General features: G+C 39.5%; 3 protein-coding genes across 3 annotated transcripts; 2 read left to right on the top strand and 1 right to left on the bottom strand.

Annotated features, from left to right (window-relative positions):
* The first annotated feature begins 1,306 nt into the window (after positions 1-1,306).
* On the top strand, positions 1,307-8,078 carry napab (N-ethylmaleimide-sensitive factor attachment protein, alpha b). Its single transcript, XM_069668358.1, has 11 exons — positions 1,307-1,503; positions 2,578-2,657; positions 2,786-2,902; positions 3,236-3,282; positions 3,417-3,494; positions 3,612-3,667; positions 4,446-4,530; positions 4,644-4,748; positions 4,833-4,901; positions 6,472-6,522; positions 6,888-8,078. Exons 1-11 carry the CDS (start codon positions 1,406-1,408, stop codon positions 6,987-6,989), a joined length of 888 nt encoding a protein of 295 aa, XP_069524459.1. The 5' UTR covers positions 1,307-1,405; the 3' UTR covers positions 6,990-8,078.
* An 80-nt stretch (positions 8,079-8,158) lies between these two features.
* Positions 8,159-11,039, top strand: b3gnt2l (UDP-GlcNAc:betaGal beta-1,3-N-acetylglucosaminyltransferase 2, like). Its single transcript, XM_069668830.1, has 2 exons — positions 8,159-8,324; positions 9,290-11,039. Exon 2 carries the CDS (start codon positions 9,432-9,434, stop codon positions 10,725-10,727), a length of 1,296 nt encoding a protein of 431 aa, XP_069524931.1. The 5' UTR covers positions 8,159-8,324; positions 9,290-9,431; the 3' UTR covers positions 10,728-11,039.
* A 47-nt stretch (positions 11,040-11,086) lies between these two features.
* bckdha (branched chain keto acid dehydrogenase E1 subunit alpha) lies at positions 11,087-16,635 on the bottom strand. Its single transcript, XM_069668610.1, has 8 exons — positions 16,340-16,635; positions 15,399-15,575; positions 15,186-15,272; positions 14,991-15,099; positions 12,970-13,131; positions 12,670-12,876; positions 12,435-12,576; positions 11,087-12,020 (listed from the first exon to the last, which is right to left on the bottom strand). The coding sequence occupies exons 1-8, from the start codon at positions 16,451-16,453 to the stop codon at positions 11,672-11,674; spliced, it is 1,347 nt and encodes a 448-aa protein (XP_069524711.1). The 5' UTR covers positions 16,454-16,635; the 3' UTR covers positions 11,087-11,671.
* Between the last annotated feature and the right edge of the window lie 1,043 nt (positions 16,636-17,678).

The raw sequence follows: 17,678 nt of genomic DNA, 5'->3' as shown, positions 1-17,678 counted from the left end.
TGTTAAGGGACAGTCTCCTCTTCAGGCAGGAGGGGACTTGAAACGTTTTAAGAGACTGGGCTTCAGTTACTAACAATAACCATAATTTCATATTTTAAATTAAAGTTTTATTAATAGTATTTAACTATTAATGCCAAAGTAGCCTATATGTTCTATCTTCTATAAGGCTGAAAAAGTTCAACATGGAAAAGCAGAACAAACATGTTCCAACCAATAGTTTTAATAATGAATAAGACAAGACAAGATAAGGCCTTGCTGTCGTCATACTTTTGCTCAGCTGTTATATTGCAGGCAATAAAAGTAAGTCTTAGAACAAAAAGTTGATGTTCAGATTCCCTGGACAGCCTGTGGGTGAAATGTTGGCATGCAAGTGCATGAATGCTCTTTGACCTGCTGACAGAAAGACATATATTTGTGCATAACTGTTGTAATGGCATCTAACCATGGATTATACACATTACCACTACAGTTTTAGGCATCCTGAGAGGAAATAGAGACTTTTTGCTCAGCTTTTACAATTGTTTTTACATAATTTACTTAAGATTCTAGATTGCACCTTTTTTTGTAGGCCAATAACATACAAGGTTTGGTTAATTGGTGACCTGTAGGTCTCAACTATTGATGTCAGCTTTAGAATGATGTATATGTCCAGCGTCAATATTTAGTATGAGCCATCAAGGTATCATTAGATGCATTATATTCTTTGTCAGAAACGTTGTTATGTGTTTGTGAAGAAATACAGATATGACTGAGAATGTGTTTTATGTCAATATATCCGACAAGATCTTAAGTATTCATGATCGTTAATGAGTATAATTGGTAGTTGGTCTCCGAACCACTGATGAACAACCCCAAAAACACATGCTCGTGTTCTAGTAAGGCAAGGCAAATTTATTATTAGAGCACCATTCATACATAGAGCAATTCAAAGTGCTTAAAAACAGACATTAAGAACATTAAAAGAAATATGATACTTAGCAAAATAGATACAAAAAAATTAAAATCAATAACATTAAGTACAAATTAGATAAGTAGTTCTGGAGTGCAGTAGTACAGCATCTAGAGTCTATGAAAGTGTAATTGATTATCAGAAAATTGTCTCAGCTTTGTCTTGTTCAATTGTTCCATTTTAGGTATTGGGGTATTCTCAAGGGTATTGTAGGCTAAGAACAATTGTGGTAGATATTTTTGGCTTGGGGAAGATGGATATTGGAGTTTACGACGAGCACCTAAACGCAGCAGCACTGTTTCCACTACTCCCATGTCACATGACAGAGGTGATGGTTACTTTGAGGCTGGTGATGTGACAAGGCAAACCGAACCATCCGCTGCTAGCACTGGTTAGCAAGTTTGTTGACTTTCGCATTTCCTCGTTCCTTCTCCAAATCGGTGCTGTAAAACGAAAATGGACAATAGCGGGAAAGATAAGGAGGCGACAGCTTTAATGGCTGAGGCTGAAAGAAAAGTAAAATCGTCGCAGTCGTTTTTTGGAGCCATGTTTGGGTGAGTATTTCAGTTAGCTACTGTTTAGCTAATTTTGTCAAGCTAGCTAATGGCCAACTACGCGGAAGGTGGCTAGGTGACCACTTACTTCCAGATCTGCAGGCAGAACATAAACAAATCCTAAACCCTTCTGTCACACTGAGCTGCTTTGTTGCTATTGCTAAATTGTTGTGGTCATTGTTATTCAAATGTGGATGTGCGGCAGTTCAGCTGCATATGAAGCGTTATCTTCCATCAGATCACGGCTGATCACATCTGTGAAAAAAAGTCGTGTGAAATATAACTGTATGCAGCTGTGAACGAGGCTAAATTAAGGCACTGTGTTATTTAAGGTGGCTTTTTAAGCCATGTATTGATTTGGTAGTAATCAAGACGTGCCATCAAACACGTCAAGTGAGAAACACCTAATGCAAAAACACATTAGCTTTAATGTTGTTGGTATAGCGCCATCTACTGGAACATTTCTCAAGGACATCCAGTCGCTAGGGGCAAATCACATGTCCAGCATATTTGTTTACAATTGCAGAGTGCATTTGTGAGTTGCATCAGATTATGTAATATAACAGTAGGTAACGTAACAAGCATGGCTATAGCAATCCAAAACTTGCTTATTAAAAAGACTTTCTATTTAAAATTACACACATGCCCATCTGGATAAGTTATTGATTTCAGAATATTCAGATTATTGATACCATGATAAGGATTTTGTTTTGGTACACTATGGCCGACTAATGTCGAGTTTGGTGTCATTATATCGGCCCATCCAGTCGAGGCAGATGGCTGTTCAACATGAGTTTGGCTCACAAGGTTTCTGCCTGCCAAAAGGAAGTTTTTCCTTGCCACTGTGGCAAACGTTGCTAAGTGCTGCTCATGGTGGATTCATGTTGTCTCTCTCTCTAAATAATATTAAAGACTTTAGGAACTTATTTCAGCTGTTGTTTTAACTGATAAATGTCAAAAATGTCCCCTTATTATTGGTGTATTACTCCACTTAGGCACTCCATATATTTACTGAATCACCCAGCAGCAGTCTGCACAAGTCTTGTTTAACTAGCCACATGTGCTCTCACACAGGGGTTCCTCAAAGATGGAAGAGGCCTGTGACATGTATGTGAGGGCAGCCAACATGTTCAAAATGGCCAAGAATTGGTGTGGTAAGAATGATTTTTACAGGTAGAATAAACAAGTGTAATGAATGCCATCTTCCTTGTTCCTGCTGTCGAAAAGCACCTTATGTCTGTAAAGACTGTTAGTCCTGTAACATGAACCTTTGTCCTTTCAGCTGCAGGAAATGCATTCTCCCAGGCTGCTCGTCTTCACCTCCAGATGCAGAGTAAACACGATGCAGCAACTAACTTCATAGATGCAGGAAACGCCTTCAAAAAAGCAGATCCACAAGGTAATAATTACTCATCACAGACCTTGGAATATATATAGCTGCCGAAGCTCACTTTTAACGCTCTTTTTACAAGCTGCCGTACATTGTACACTGGAGCTTACAGAAATTACTGCTTTCGACCACAGACAAGTAAATAAAGAATGAAATTAGGCCGAGTGATAACCCTCTTTTGAACCCTTGTACTTTGCACGTCTCGCAACTGGTTGCTTCTAATTTTGTTAATCATGTAACCAAAGTTTATTCTTTATTTGTTTTTCATTAAAGTCATTTCCCTGGATAATTGCAGTGTGTGGGATATGTCGTCTGTCTAAATATAATTATTTTTCTCAACAGAGGCCATAAACTGCTTAAATAGAGCCATTGAGATATACACGGATATGGTGAGTCTATGAACTTAACTTAACATCTAAATTTTTAATTTTGGAAAAGGTCTTTTTATGTTTATCTGAAATAACTTATACAACATGTTACTCCCCCTGTTCACTTCTCCCGTCATCTTTTATGTTTGTATCAGGGGCGCTTCACCATTGCAGCCAAACATCACATCACCATCGCAGAAATATATGAGACAGAGCTGGTGGACATCGACAAGGTGAGACAAAGATGAAATATCTGTGTGTGAGGAAAGTTTGTGCCTCTCATAGTGTCTGCCAAATAATCTTGTGTTTAAAACAATTCTTATTTTGCTTTTGTACATTTTACATTACAGGCCATTGCTCATTATGAACAGGCAGCAGATTATTACAAAGGAGAAGAATCCACCAGGTGACTATTTTGAATTAGCAAAATGTTGTCTTGCTATCTTTTTGGCTTAAATGTTGTTAAAGGACAAGTTCGGTAATTTTAAACCTGGACCCTATTTTTACAAAATTGGGTGTTGAAATTACTCATAGGAATAAAAACTTGGAATCGGTCAAGTCGATGGCCTCCGGAATTGACGTGATACAGCAAGATAATCCCCTGGGGCAATTGCGCCGATCAAAGTGCGTCCACTAAAAGTGCTTGTTTTTGCCACTCACATGCTCAGATTTATCTCCAGGTGTCCGACAACATTACGGAAATTATCCCTACAAAGATCGTCCTTTTTATTAAAGAGTAAGATCCTTTTTGTGTAACCAGAAACGGAAGTCTCGCTCAAGGAGAAGTCTCGCTCTGAAATCTCGTGGGTGGTGAGATGTTACCTGAATAGGAGGGTGGAAACCTGAGTTAGAGTTGGAGAGAGGATTCTGAATATTTACCTGATTTCCACGATGAAGATGAGGCATTTGAATACGATGCCATTGCGGCCTTAGCACGGCTACAGCGGAGGCCATTTACTGGACCAATTCCAAAAGAGTAATTTCGTCACCCAAATTTGTAAAAAAATAGGGTCTAGGTTTAAAAATACCAAACTTCTCCTTTAAAGCTTATGTATTTTTTCTTTTCTTGTTTTTCAAATTAATGTTTACTTTTCATTGTACATCTTTATACATTTTTAAGTCATGTTTGACTAGTGATTTCTGGGAATACGTGGATTGGGAAAGTTCTTGATTTTCATTTTCAGTTCAGCGAACAAGTGCCTTCTGAAAGTAGCAACGTACGCAGCACAGCTGGAGCAGTATCCAAAAGCAATTGAGATCTATGAACAGGTGTGATGATGCTCATGTCCTTCATCTCAATGTACCATCAGTCACTTCAGGGGCTGTTATAATAAAACACAAACAACAACAAATAAAATGTGAATTGTACTTTGTGATTTTAGGTTGGAACCCATGCAATGGACAGTACACTCCTGAAATACAGTGCCAAGGATCACTTCTTCAAAGCAGCGCTCTGTCACTTCTGTGTTGACATGCTGAATGCAAAAGTAAGCTGCAACACAGAACTTGTGTCCATGTACAGCATGTGTAATGCAAATCTCTGTTCTAATAACCATCCTCTTGTTTCCCAGCTTGCTGTGCAGAAGTACGAAGAAATGTTCCCGGCCTTTTCAGATGCTCGAGAATGCAAGCTGTTGAAGGTAGGTTCTAAGTTGTTTCTATTCCAGTATCGTTTAAGATAAACATTGAATATTCCTTTAGATATTGAGGGGCTGATGGAGAGCAGTGTACTCAACAGACTCCTGAGATAAATGTTGCTTTCTGTTTCCCTCTGCTATGGTCTCTGTTGTTGTGTTCAACAAAAACTGTTGATGACGACGAACAGTCGTTAATCCACATGCTTGTAATTGAAACTGTAAAAATCACTGAAAACTGGTTGACTGGGGATTGACCCGCTGCAGGGGACCCAGTAAAAGATTCCACAAGAGATGACTGACGTTCAAATCAGGATTATTTATTGCGAAGGCATAATGAACGAATGCAATATGGCAATCTGATGCGGTATTAGCAAGGCTGGCTGACAAAAATGCACATTTCCTGCATAGTGAGTAAATTGGGTTCTGCCCCTTTAAGAGCTAATCACGTGACTCTATGCTGGGCTGTCTAAACGCCATAAACCTAGCTTAAACAATAAACTTAACAGTAGCAAGACACTATGATAAATCAAAGGTATGGAACAACTGTGACTCACGTTTCTATGCACACAAAACTTCAACAGGTCAGCTTGACAACTATAACGTCTTAAGTCCGTTCTGGAACACTGGGTCTCCGTTTCCTCAACCGTTGCGCTGGTAGACAATATATTAAACAGTCCGTTGACTCGAATGCTGATTGGACGAAGCTCAATTGCCCGCACTTCGCGAGTGCGCAAGCGGGGGACAGCGGCAGCGGGGACCAGAGAGAGCGAGAGCAAGAGAACAGGTGCTTTTAGACAGCAGGAACTTTCCCCAGGAAGTAGGAACCTTTTGAGGAACTCTGTGCGTTTTGACAGCAGGAACCAGGGTCTAAATTTAGTTCCAGGGTAATTGACTTACCTCCTAAAAAGTCTCTGCTCAGGGGGTAGTACTTTCCAAAGGTCCAGGAACTTTCAGGGCAGGGCCTGCAGTGCTGATTGGTCGAGTTTTATTTCGCCCACTAGGTCTGCATGATATTGGAAAAAAACGTAGGGATATCTTTTTGTTTGTTCTGCCATATTTATTGCAATATTCAAAAATATAGGAAATTATACCAGATTAATACAGTGTGTTTTCATGTCCATATAAACAATTATTGTCATATTTCTTATTATTTAGGACTTTTAAGTCTATTTTCCTTTAACATAACACCCCCCCTTTTTTTAGTTTTACCACTCTTGGTTCAGACACCCTTATGAAAAAGTAGCATAGTTCATGTGGAGTGACACGTTTCCTCATAAAATAAATACAAATAGACCTGTGGGCTGCTGTTGTGTTATTTATACGGCATGTCATCAACCGTTTCTAATGTTCAGACGTATGTTTAATCAGCGTGATCTGCACCGTGACAGTAACTTTATGAAAAGAAAACTCACGTCTCCATGTCTCCGTCAGGTCTGCTCTGTGAACGCGTAGTGTTTACATTTTGCGGTTAATACCGCAGCGCACACATCCCTTTCCTTTTTGTCTTGTGGCTGCCTTTCTGATGTGCAGTTTAGAACAACACAAAACACTTCCTTTTTTTTTATCTCACCAGAAACTTCTAGATGCTTATGAAGAACAGAATGTGGAAGCCTATACTGACTCGGTGAGTAAGCGGTTTACTTACAGCCGACCCAGGCAGCCTAAATATGAAAATGTAACGATTAGGGAACACCTTTCAAACAAAACATGTTTCCGCCACTGTAGGTCTTTGTCAGGGCTTTCCCGAAGACATACAGTGGTCTTAACATGTTGGCTTTTTTAATGATTTAGCCACTGCAATAAAGGCTTTTGTTGTAGAGCAACTACATATTTCACTGATAAATATTCATTTATAATACCTAAACACAGAATGTCCAAATATTGTTTTCTGCTTTTTATTTTATAGATAGTACAAACCAGAAATTATTTTATGCTTTAAAACATTTGAGAGATGGATCATTTTGGTAATATTTACTGCTTATTCCTTAGGTGAAGGAATTTGACACCATTTCACGGTTGGACCAGTGGCTCACCACCATGCTTCTCCGTATCAAGAAAACCATTCAGGACGACGAGAGCGACCTTCGCTGACTTCCTTTCCTGCTAGCCCTCAATGGCCGACTTGCATCTTTCTCTTTGCCCTGAGCCTCTCACTTCCATTCTAGCAACAATCTTAACTCTTTGACCCTTTATTCCTTCACAGATACTGTGTTTCTTTCCTACCATCTGAAGTATTTCTCTTTGCCTTTTTAATCTGCTCAACTCATGTTCCAAAATGATGGTCTTGAACACTATTTTCTAGAGTGCGCAATGCACAAATTATGTAAATTGTATATTGTTATGAAACAGGTAGTGGCCCAACATAAGTTAAAATATTCATAATGGGCTGCCATACAAAACATACCAGCACACTTATATCATAAAGGTTTTATTTGTTTTTGTTTTTTTGATATGAGATGGATGAGAGGATGCCAACTTACTAACACTTTGATCTACAAAATCTATTTTCCAGAATATGCTTCAAATAAAATAGACTGACCAAAATGCCAATAAAAACAATCACATTGGCTTTTGGTACTTTTGTGTGCTTGAGTGTACTGTAAGTATACTGTAGGTTATATCAGGGCACCTCTAATTAAGCAGCACTTCATCTTAGCCGCAGAGCTCAGAGGTTCTTCCACGGCAAATACCCCCTCTGCCTTAAACTGCGAAGTTCTCAGGATGTGAACAGCTAGATTTGATGAAAGAAAATTAATGCTTTTAGAAGCGTTTTCAATTAATTAGCTTACTTTTGTCAGTTACATTTAAAGTGCTTTTATTCCACAGGCGAAGGTGAAAGAAGCCCATCACCTTTGAACATTTGCATGGTTTAGTATGTGTGAGAAAACTAGAGCAGCCATCTCTGCATTGAAGTTTTTTCTCATGAGTGTTTTGTGGTTGTCTGGTTTGTGTCTTTTCCTGTTCTTACTACCCAGGCTGAAAAAAATACATTTTTAAAAAGCCTGCACAAGATGCAATACATTAAAGAAAAGGAGCTTTACTGATCCGAACACTGTGCCCATGTATCTCCCTTATGATGTTGTCAATAGACAATTGGTCTTCAATAATTTGTACATCATTGTTGTTTGCTGTCAAACGTTTCAATAAAGCGGTCTAAGACCACGGCATCCTGGGCGTGGCCTCCACAGTCTGCCTGCTCTGCTGTGTGCAGTGATCATCTGATCTTAAGTACAGACCTGCACCTACACGCACTCCCAAGCTACCTCACTTACATTAAGGAAAAGTATAAGGTTGATAACTAAGTGATGCGGTGAAAGCACATACCTACCTGTTGGAAGATCTGAAGGCTCCTGGGAACTATTTTGTTCTGCTGCTTCAAACATATGCTTCAACCTTTTTTCCCGGTGTACGTTCATATCGGATTAAGTAAGTATTTAAAAAGCCTTGAATTGTTAAATATCTATTTTGGGATTGATTAGCCCTTTTAAATTCCTCGTTAAAATAGTCTCTCTAGCTCGATGTACTCTTCATAAAGGACGGGAAAGTTTGTCAAAATTGAATGGAGTCATACTTGGATGAAATTCGCAATGCTTCTTAAGGCTGTAAATTAACTTTATTAAGACGAATATACAATGTATGCGGTATTCATAGTTATGTATTGCTTTTGAAGTCACAGGTGTTCTCTTAATTTACTGTTATGCTGATTAATCGGAGAGGCCACTGTTGACTTAACCTGTTTGTTATTTAGACAAAGCCTGTTTGGCGCTAATTAAACACTTGGGAGAAGGATGGGTTTCAACTGTATCCCAACAGAGTTGCAGCCGGCGGCTACCTTTTGTTAAGACACTATCACCTGAGGCAAATTAACAGAAAATATTTTTGTTACTTTAAAGAACAGATGTACAACCGTAACTTTTTTTCAAAAAATACTGGGCCTTTCGTAAAGTTTATGTATTTGTGTTTTTCTTTTTCTTTTTTTTTTACCAACCAGTTGTAAGCAATGCGACCTTAAAATAATTGTTGAAATGTTGTTTATGAGGCGGGTTACTTGACGATGTCACTGTCCATTCTAATTTTAAAATGTGCTCAACAGAGGGTGATAATCTAAAATCAACCATGCCCTAATCAAATAAAAAATAGATTTAAAATATTTAAGTACGTAGTATACAAATAACGTATTTGGTAAACAGGTAGCCTATTGTTTCAATAAATTATGCTGACGTTATATCAGCTCTTTAAGTTGGGTAGGACTAAATGGCATCCAGCAGTGTCATTCGCAATTTCCATTACACACTTACGGAAGTTTATCATACATTCTTGCTGACGTTCAAATCTGTAATGTGTCAATTTACATCCTGGAAATGTCAACTCTGTATTTATTCTGTTGGCAGGTTTGTCCAGTGTGTCACCTACTGGCAGGTTCTGTGTAACCTGAAGACATAAACACACCAGGTTCAAGGACCATCTCCCCTGAAAGATGATCCATTTGTAAGAACAACACAGCACACAGCTTGTTGTTCTTACCTCGGACCGATGAGCCATATTCGAACCTTCAGTGCTATGGTTTTACTTGTCTCTTTATTCCTGATCTTTTTCTACTCGACCCTACACTTAGAGACGACATACAGTCACAAGGCTACACCAGAGGACCTCCCGGAGCATCCCAGCCTCCAGGTCCAGGTCCTCGACAGCGATGTAATAACACAATCATCTAAGCAGGAGAGTGTCACTGTGCCTCAACCTGATGTTGATGTTGTTGAAAATGTCACTGTGTCTGAAGACTTCAGACGGACAATCCCTCAAAATCGAGGATACTGGAACCGTCTGCTGTATTCGGCCCTCACAAACCTGGACAAGGGAGAAAATCCTTTCAGACATCACTCCAATTGGTCTCACTGCAAAGAGACAAACCAAGAGCTTCTACGAACCAATATGCATGACTTCAATTCCTACCCTGACCTATTCCAAGACTTTGTTGAGGGCATGGACTGCAGGAACTCTCCTGTCGTGTTAAATCAACCTCGAAAGTGCATTGCTGGTGGTAGGGAAGCAGGAAACCAAACATTACTGCTTTTTGGTATCAAGTCAATTCCTGGACACTTTGAGCAGAGGCAGGCCTTGCGGGAGACCTGGGGACGAGAGGGGATATATCAGAATGGGCAGAGAGTACGCACAGTGTTTCTCATGGGTAGCCCAAAAGAGGATGACCCAGACCTCAGCATTCTGCTTTCATTTGAAGCAAGGCACTTTGGGGACATCCTGCAGTGGGACTTCCATGAATCCTTCTTGAACCTAACGCTCAAAATGAATGTGTTCCTCCAGTGGACACTGCAACACTGTCCTCATGTCACCTTCGTTTTTAGTGGGGATGATGATGTTTTTGTCAACACACCACTATTACTCAGCTACCTGCAGTCGCTGGATTCATCGAAAGCCTCCAAGTTGTATGTTGGAGATGTCATAAGCACAGCAAGTCCACTCAGAGACCCTAAAAGCAAATACTTCATACCTCTGAGCTTCTACGACGGCCCTTATCCTGCTTATGCTGGTGGAGGTGGATTTGTTATCTCTGGAGCATTGCTGAAACCGCTATATTCAGTTTCACATATCATTCCTTTCTATCCCATCGACGATGTCTACACTGGGACGTGCTTTAAGGCTATAGGAGTTTCTCCTGAGGCACACAGAGGCTTCCACACCTTTGACATAAAAAAGGAGGATCGAGAGTATCTGTGTGCGCATAAAGAGCTTATTCTAACTCATCAGCGCTCCCCACAGCAGATAAAGAAGCTGTGGAGGGGAATTCACAGCCCATTACTGACTTGTTAAACTGGACTGTGATAGCAGTGATTAAAGAGAGAAGAACAGTAGCTTGTATTCTTTCATCATTGTCCCTCTCTCTGTCCTGTCTCAGATCATGCAGCAGTAAGAATTGTAATCAAGGGTTTTGCACTGTCTGCTGGTGACTTAATCTTTTACCATGAAGAAAGAAGAGCAGTTTGACAGGCAAGATTTGAGTAAAGCAACTTTTTATCTTTAAGCAGGACTGGGTGTTATGATTGGAGGCAAATTGAGCATGAAGGTATTTTAAATCAAATTTAAGATTGTTGATATTTTTATAAAACCCATTTCAATTTTTCAAATGACTTTAAATAAAAATAAATTCACCAAAACATTTGAAATGTACATCGTTTATTTTCCCACAAAACACCAAACAGATACACAGAGCTAGACAGGTTTACAGTTCTGGGATTTGTGATGGTGTGTAACAGCATTGTGGCATACAAACCCATCTAAAACGTCACCTCAGAGATACACAATGAAACCTGATAAAGAACACAATCACCAAAGAAGACAGCTACAATATAGGAAACATACACAACAAGAGTTAACCTCAACCATTGTATTGCTCGATTTGTTTACTTCTGTTAATTGCAGTGGAAACAACACCAGCCATTGTTTTGCTGCACTTGGAAAAAAAGGTAACCTGTGACATTCAAACAACCATGAAAGGTAAGTGTGATTAAGCACTTTTAGAGTTTTATATCCAACAGTAAATCTACAGTATTAACTTAAGGCACCAAACCCAGAGGCATGTGGTAGAATACTTTAGAAAGCATAATGTTTTTCCCCTCCCTCTGCTGTGCAGGAAGAAATGACACATCATATCAAAACTATACTTTTATGACTAGTTAGTGTGCAACAGTTTTATCCCAGTCTCAATCCTCAAACACTCCCACTTTGTTCACCAAATCACAACTTGTTCCATCTTGTCAGCCCATCTTATCGTACAGGTCAAGTGGGTAGTGCTCTTTGTACTGCTGCACATGCCTCACCATGGACTCCCTCTGCTTGGACAGACCGGTCGTCATCTCCTCGTACACGTCAGTAAACAGCAGTTCAGGATTGGGCTTCTGGCGTTTCTCTGCCCTTTCAAAAGCCTCCATCACCATCTTGCGGGATTGCTTCCGCCAGCTTCTCTCGTCGTCCTCGCTCCACCAGCCACGGGCTGTCATGTAGTGTCTCAGCCTGGAGATGGGATGATCCTGTTTGTCCCAGTAGTTTACCTCGTCCACAGAACGGTAAGCTGAGCTGTCGTCACTGGTGCTGTGGTGACCAATTCTGAAGAAACAACAGAATTAGTATCCTCCAATTCGCTTTTCATACCTCAACATTTTAAGGGCGCGTACATTTTCTACAACGCTACATTAAATTACTTTGTCAAAAGAAAATGTCCTTTGTTATTGATTAATCACCCCGGGTCGACACATTTCTGATCGACTTTTGCTCTAGAGCAACTAGTTATTTCTCTGATAAATATTTATTTCTAATATCAAAACACAGAATGCTGAAAATGAAATGAATATTCTGTAGTAACCGTTTTGTTTTAATATATTACTTCTTAGATTACAGAGGTTTAATTTAAAGTAGTCTAATCACCAAAACTTCATGATGATAAATCAGTCAGGATAAGTTATTCATGTGTTCTAAGTGTGAAAATGTAGAATGGTCACAAATGATCAAACACCAACTTACCTGTAGGTCATTGCTTCAATGAGGAAGGGCTGGTTCTCAGCCACAGCCCTGCGGCGCGCCTCTTTTGTTGCATTGTACACGGCAAACACATCATTACCATCAACACGTATGGACAACATGCCATAACCCGGACCACGAGCAGCTGTTCATTTTGAGAAGATTGAAACATGTTTTCATGAGAGCGGCTGAGGATTTGAAATTAGATACTGCAGATTACCACACGAAGGCTTCTTACCAATGCCATCTCCCCTGTACTGTTCATTGGTTGGGGTGGAGATGGCGTAGCCGTTGTTACGACAGAAGAATATCAGCGGGCACTCGAGGGTGGCAGAGAAGTTGAAGCCGGCGTGTGCATCCCCTTCGCTAGCTGCTCCCTCTCCGAAGTAACAGATTACGGCTCGGTTCATGTTTTCTCTCTTGACAGCATATGCAGCTCCAGCCGCTGCAAAAAACACGAGGCAGGAATTTGTATTCATAGATACATGCTTGTACTTACATACTGGAGAGGTTAATAACACACAGGTGTACAGCTCACCCTGGGGAATCTGAGTGGCCAGAGGAGAGGAGATGGTGACAAAGTTCAGATCTTTTGAGCCATAGTGAACAGGCATCTGCCGGCCCTTGCCGAGGTCATCTACGTTGGCGTAGCACTGAGCCATGAACAAATCCAGAGGAAAACCACGGTACATCAGAACTCCTGAAAGGCAGCATAAAATGATTTATTATTTCCAAGACAAAAATAAGGGCAATTGTTGGTCATAACACTTAATGGGCAGTCGGGATGTACTGTATATGAGGTACCTAAAAAGCTGGAGTGTAGGCATTAGTGAAGAGGTTATTTGGACATGGGGAAAAGAACGTTAAAAAAGTGAAGCGGTGGTTTTAAGGGAGTACAGAGACGGCAATAAGCAAGGTATATAGCAGCATTTAAGAGGGTGAACAGCATTAGGAGGGTATAAAATGGAGATGGGTTGGCAGGGTTAAAAGTTTAGCTCTGGTTGCTACATTTTCTTCTACCAAGCCTTTTAACAAAGTTTCTATCATAAAGAGTAAAGGTAGTGCTGTGTGGTTAATTAAATGTGAAAGAAAGATTTCTCAATGGTTGCAGCTCAAAAGCAACCCTATCAATCAGATCACTAATTGTGTTTACTGCTGCAAAAAAGGATTACAGAAGAATGTACTTATCCTGATGTGATAATGTGATTAATGAGTGTGAATTAAAAGCTCAACAGTTCCGTTTCCCTTTTTATGTTTTTTGTTAAAGATATGTAATCTATTTCTAAATATGTATCACAAGTTTAAACACTAGTTTAAAGGTTTGTGCATGACTAAGTTTGTCAAAAGTGTGTTGCAAACATATCCGGTTACTGACTGATTAAATAAGGTATTATTCAACGCAAATATCATTGGTTTGCACTAAAATAAGCACTGACACACCTGTTTAAAAAACACTGCCAAAAAAGCTTGAAGCAGATATTATTCAATATAATATCATGACTGACAATTATCATTTATGATTTGTGTTTGTGGGTTCCATCTAAAAGAAAGGCCAATTATAAGAAATAATGTAGAAATAAAAATAAATGTTAGGAAGTAAGTAAATTGCTATGACTGGTATGGAACCTCAAGCACCAGTTAGAGATAACAGGTATCATGAAGGTGGTTATGAACTTTCTCTGTTAACTCCCGCTTTCTGCTTCAGGCTGTGAGCGTGCTCACAGAAGAGAAGGGGCGTATTACGAGTCATTTGACGCCTCTTCCACATAAAAAGGAGCGATCATCGGCTGTCTGCTTCAGTCAGACTGTGTAAATGAGAAGCAATGATGAATATACAAAAGCTATCACGGTAAAACCCAACACTATTGCTACAAATAAGGCAAGAGAGGAATGCAGCAGAAATGTTTTGTTTAATATGTAAATTAATGTTTTTATTTTACCACATGAAACGCTCTCAGCGCCTCCCGTTTATTTCTAATGTGACAACACATAGTACAACTTTTAAAATTTTGATTTGATTTCAGTAGTAAAGTCAGAAACTGCAGTTAGGTTGGATACTTTCATTCATAGAAAATAACTTTAGTATTTAGCAAGTAAAGTTAATTTAGTGATTAAATTGAATCTGTGATAAACCTACAGACTCATCAATTGTATTATCTGCGTTTTAGCTGCAGAACCAGCCCTGAAGAATTGGATAAGATACATGCTGGAGTGTCTTTAGATGCTGTGCCCTCATCGTTCTTTTACTGTATGGATGATCTGCTGAAATTTAAATTGTTAATTTTACCTTTAGCAAACTGGTAAAAACGTTCATAGTTCACCCCTCAGGCCTCCTTGTTTAACTGTTACTTTGTTAACAGTCTGTGTTAGTTCTTGTGAGGGCAATATAACAAAGAAGTCAATTATGAGAAATACAGCAGAAAAAGGGGTAAAAATATAAGTTAGAAAGTAAGGAAATTACTATGCCTGCTATAGAAAAACTTGAAAAAGAAACACGTTATCTTAAAGGGAAATATGTCAGGAAAAATTAAAAACCAAACCATTTATACTGATGCTTACCAGCTTCTCTATATTGACCAAAGACAATGTCATTTGGGTCAAGAGCAGCAGCACTACCAATGTGAGTCCCCTCCTCACCATAGTTGGTCATGTAGAAGGAGATCCGACCCTGTTACAGAGACGAATGAACACTCTCTCAATCATTCCTAAGCTGTTCCATGGTTAAATCAACAAATACAAGAGGAAAAAACATACCTGTCTCTGAGACTCATAGAGAATGCGGTCCATTGTGTTCAGCATAGTCATCTTCTGATAAAAATTCAAAACTGTCTCTTTGGAGAGCTGAGCGGGAAAGAAACGCACAAAACAACGAATACATTTACATTTTGGCCAAAACAAAGTATATAGAGTGAAGGTCATGATATTGACACTTTAAATAACATAAGACATAAGGTAGGCTGACTGTACCTGAGGGTCTTGAGAGGGGTTAATGATGTTTCCCTGCCTGTCCATCACTCTGTACACTGGGATCCCAGAGATGACATTTGGCTGGATGAACTCAAGGTGATCCACGAACTCAGCAGAGGCTCCAGGGAACTGTGGCTTTTCCAGTGATGAGTCAAAGGGCTGCTGCTGTTGCACGGCCTAAAAGATTTAATACCATAATAATTATTTGATGATAACATGACTGTGGGAGGGGAAGGCCCAGTATCTTCACTATCTTTCCAAGTTTTATATATTTGTCAGATTTTATAGCTTTATCTTTATTCAAAGAGAGCAGACAATGACATTGTTGATGTTCCTTTCTCTACACATCACTTTTGTTTTGGTCACAGACAATTCAGACTGAACTTGAAGACGGAAGTTTTCTCCTCACGCCCCTTTGCTTGTCCAATCGGAGTGTAGCTAGCTAGAGTCATAGCCGGCTAGCTAGCTAGCACCGCTAGCACAGCTTTAGACTCACAACAACAAACACAGGCTGCGTAAGAGCCAGTCAAGCCGCTGATTAAATATTTAGACAATATATTCATAGGTATCTCCAGTTGGACGTCGTGACGTTGTGCTGGAGAGTCGATATACAACAAAGGCTATGTTAGCATACGCAAGGTTGTTAGCCAAGTTAGCTGGCCCACAACCTATCGCGATAACAGAGGAAGGCAACGCGTTCTTGTGACTCCTTTCCAACTAGCCATCTCTAATCCTAACCTCAACAAAACACTTTCAGCTCTGTACCAACACCTAAGTATCTCGTTGTTAATAATTTTAGCTTTACATCTCAAGATTTTATATTCCGCCTTATTTAACCTCTCTATTTTCCAGGCCATGATCAGATGTCGACCTTTCATGTTATTAAATGTACGCTTGCTGTCTAGCAGGAAATACAGGCATATTTCACATTGAAAACTTACGCCAACCCTGAAGGCTCTGTGTTGAAGCAACCTCGATGCCTTCAGTCCTGTCGTCTGACGAACTGCATTAAAACACATGCCATACATTTTGTTGATACTCCTCACAGCCGCCATCAGCACAATCTACCGTTTCGTTTGAGTCCACTGGCCCTGCGCGACCTCGTCAGGAATGTTATGTTCTTCTATAAATATTTTAAAACAGGTTACAGGAAGAGCTAACAAGAGTCTGATTGCTTTTAAATCTGAAGTACTGCTGTTCCTCTCCAAAATCACACTTGCCAGGTTGAATATCTACATACAACAGTGCCAAGATGACAATGTCTACGACATCCGGTCAACCCTTCAAATTACATGACCAAAACGCCAGTTACATCCAAAAGAGCGAGGGAACCTTTATTACGGATCACACATTTTATTCATAATCACTGTGTTTGCCTACATCAAAAATCCCCTCATATTTTATGTTTTGAAATCTTACGGTAAACATTTAGTATATTTGTTCATTCTGTGATTTAGAAAAAAATCTTTATATTTTAACGTGATTATTTTCATCTTTTTGAATACAATGTATTTACAATGCATTTATGGGTCATGTTCTTTCCACAATAAAGGCCAAGTAAACGTTTATAAGCCCTTTGGGGTTCATATGAACACATTGGTTTACTTTACCTCTACAGTTTTAACTCTTAGCTTGAAGGGAAGTCAGACCACTTCCGGTAAAATCCTACATTACCTTTAACGAATCATCTACCTGATGCGGTCATGCGGATACGTTCCTCGAGTGACCTTATTCACATTTAAAAGTTGTAAAAACATCCTCCAGTGATACTAAATAAATAATATTTCTTTTGAACAGTTCTTCAGTTTGGCCTCAATAGCTTTGGCTGCCCATTTTTTTTCCACTTGTGTGATTGTTAACATTTGTCATTTTGCGCACATTCGCCTGCCGTTTCAATGTAGGCTATAGACTGAAATATGTAATCTGTGTAGTAACATACTCGACTACTTTTTTAAAGCAGACTGAGTGCATGCTCCTGTGCCTGTAATTAACTTTTAAATTTACATTTGCTTTTTTAAGAATCAATGTCACGTATTTTGCAGGGAGATATAACAGGTTAATTCTGGCAATGCATGTCTGCTTCTCTCTTCTCTTCATTAGAGCTGAGCAGAGGCTTACATTTGCATTCTGTGCTTCAACCAATGCTTCAACCAGCACTGGATTTGAATGTTGTTAGTTCTGTGCATGTAGGTTAATTATGATAGATTGTGAATCTCTCACTGGGTTGGGTACCATTACAAATATTTTTTTTTTTGGTTAGTACTGTGCCAAACAAGTGTT

The sequence above is a fragment of the Semicossyphus pulcher genome, unplaced genomic scaffold (genome assembly GCF_022749685.1).
Source record: "Semicossyphus pulcher isolate SPU_LCO1_2020_fin unplaced genomic scaffold, fSemPul1.0.p SCAF_19, whole genome shotgun sequence".
NCBI lineage: Eukaryota > Metazoa > Chordata > Actinopteri > Labriformes > Labridae > Semicossyphus > Semicossyphus pulcher.
The sequence above is the reverse complement of the archived record's forward strand: the minus strand, read 5'-3'. Positions and strand labels throughout refer to the sequence as shown.

What these genes read in the sequence shown, in the direction of transcription:
- napab (XM_069668358.1), top strand. Translation starts at nt 1,406, where the DNA reads ATGGACAATAGCGGGAAAGATAAGGAGGCGACAGCTTTAATGGCTGAG. An exon ending in AGCTGGTGGACATCGACAAG is followed by an intron (nt 3,495 to 3,611) that starts GTGAGACAAAGA and finishes TTTACATTACAG; the next exon opens with GCCATTGCTCATTATGAACA. An exon ending in TGGAAGCCTATACTGACTCG is followed by an intron (nt 6,523 to 6,887) that starts GTGAGTAAGCGG and finishes CTTATTCCTTAG; the next exon opens with GTGAAGGAATTTGACACCAT.
- b3gnt2l (XM_069668830.1), top strand. Translation starts at nt 9,432, where the DNA reads ATGAGCCATATTCGAACCTTCAGTGCTATGGTTTTACTTGTCTCTTTA.
- bckdha (XM_069668610.1), bottom strand. Translation starts at nt 16,453, where the DNA reads ATGGCGGCTGTGAGGAGTATCAACAAAATGTATGGCATGTGTTTTAAT. An exon ending in ACAGAGCCTTCAGGGTTGGC is followed by an intron (nt 15,576 to 16,339) that starts GTAAGTTTTCAA and finishes TAAATCTTTTAG; the next exon opens with GCCGTGCAACAGCAGCAGCC. An exon ending in GTACAGGGGAGATGGCATTG is followed by an intron (nt 12,577 to 12,669) that starts GTAAGAAGCCTT and finishes CAAAATGAACAG; the next exon opens with CTGCTCGTGGTCCGGGTTAT.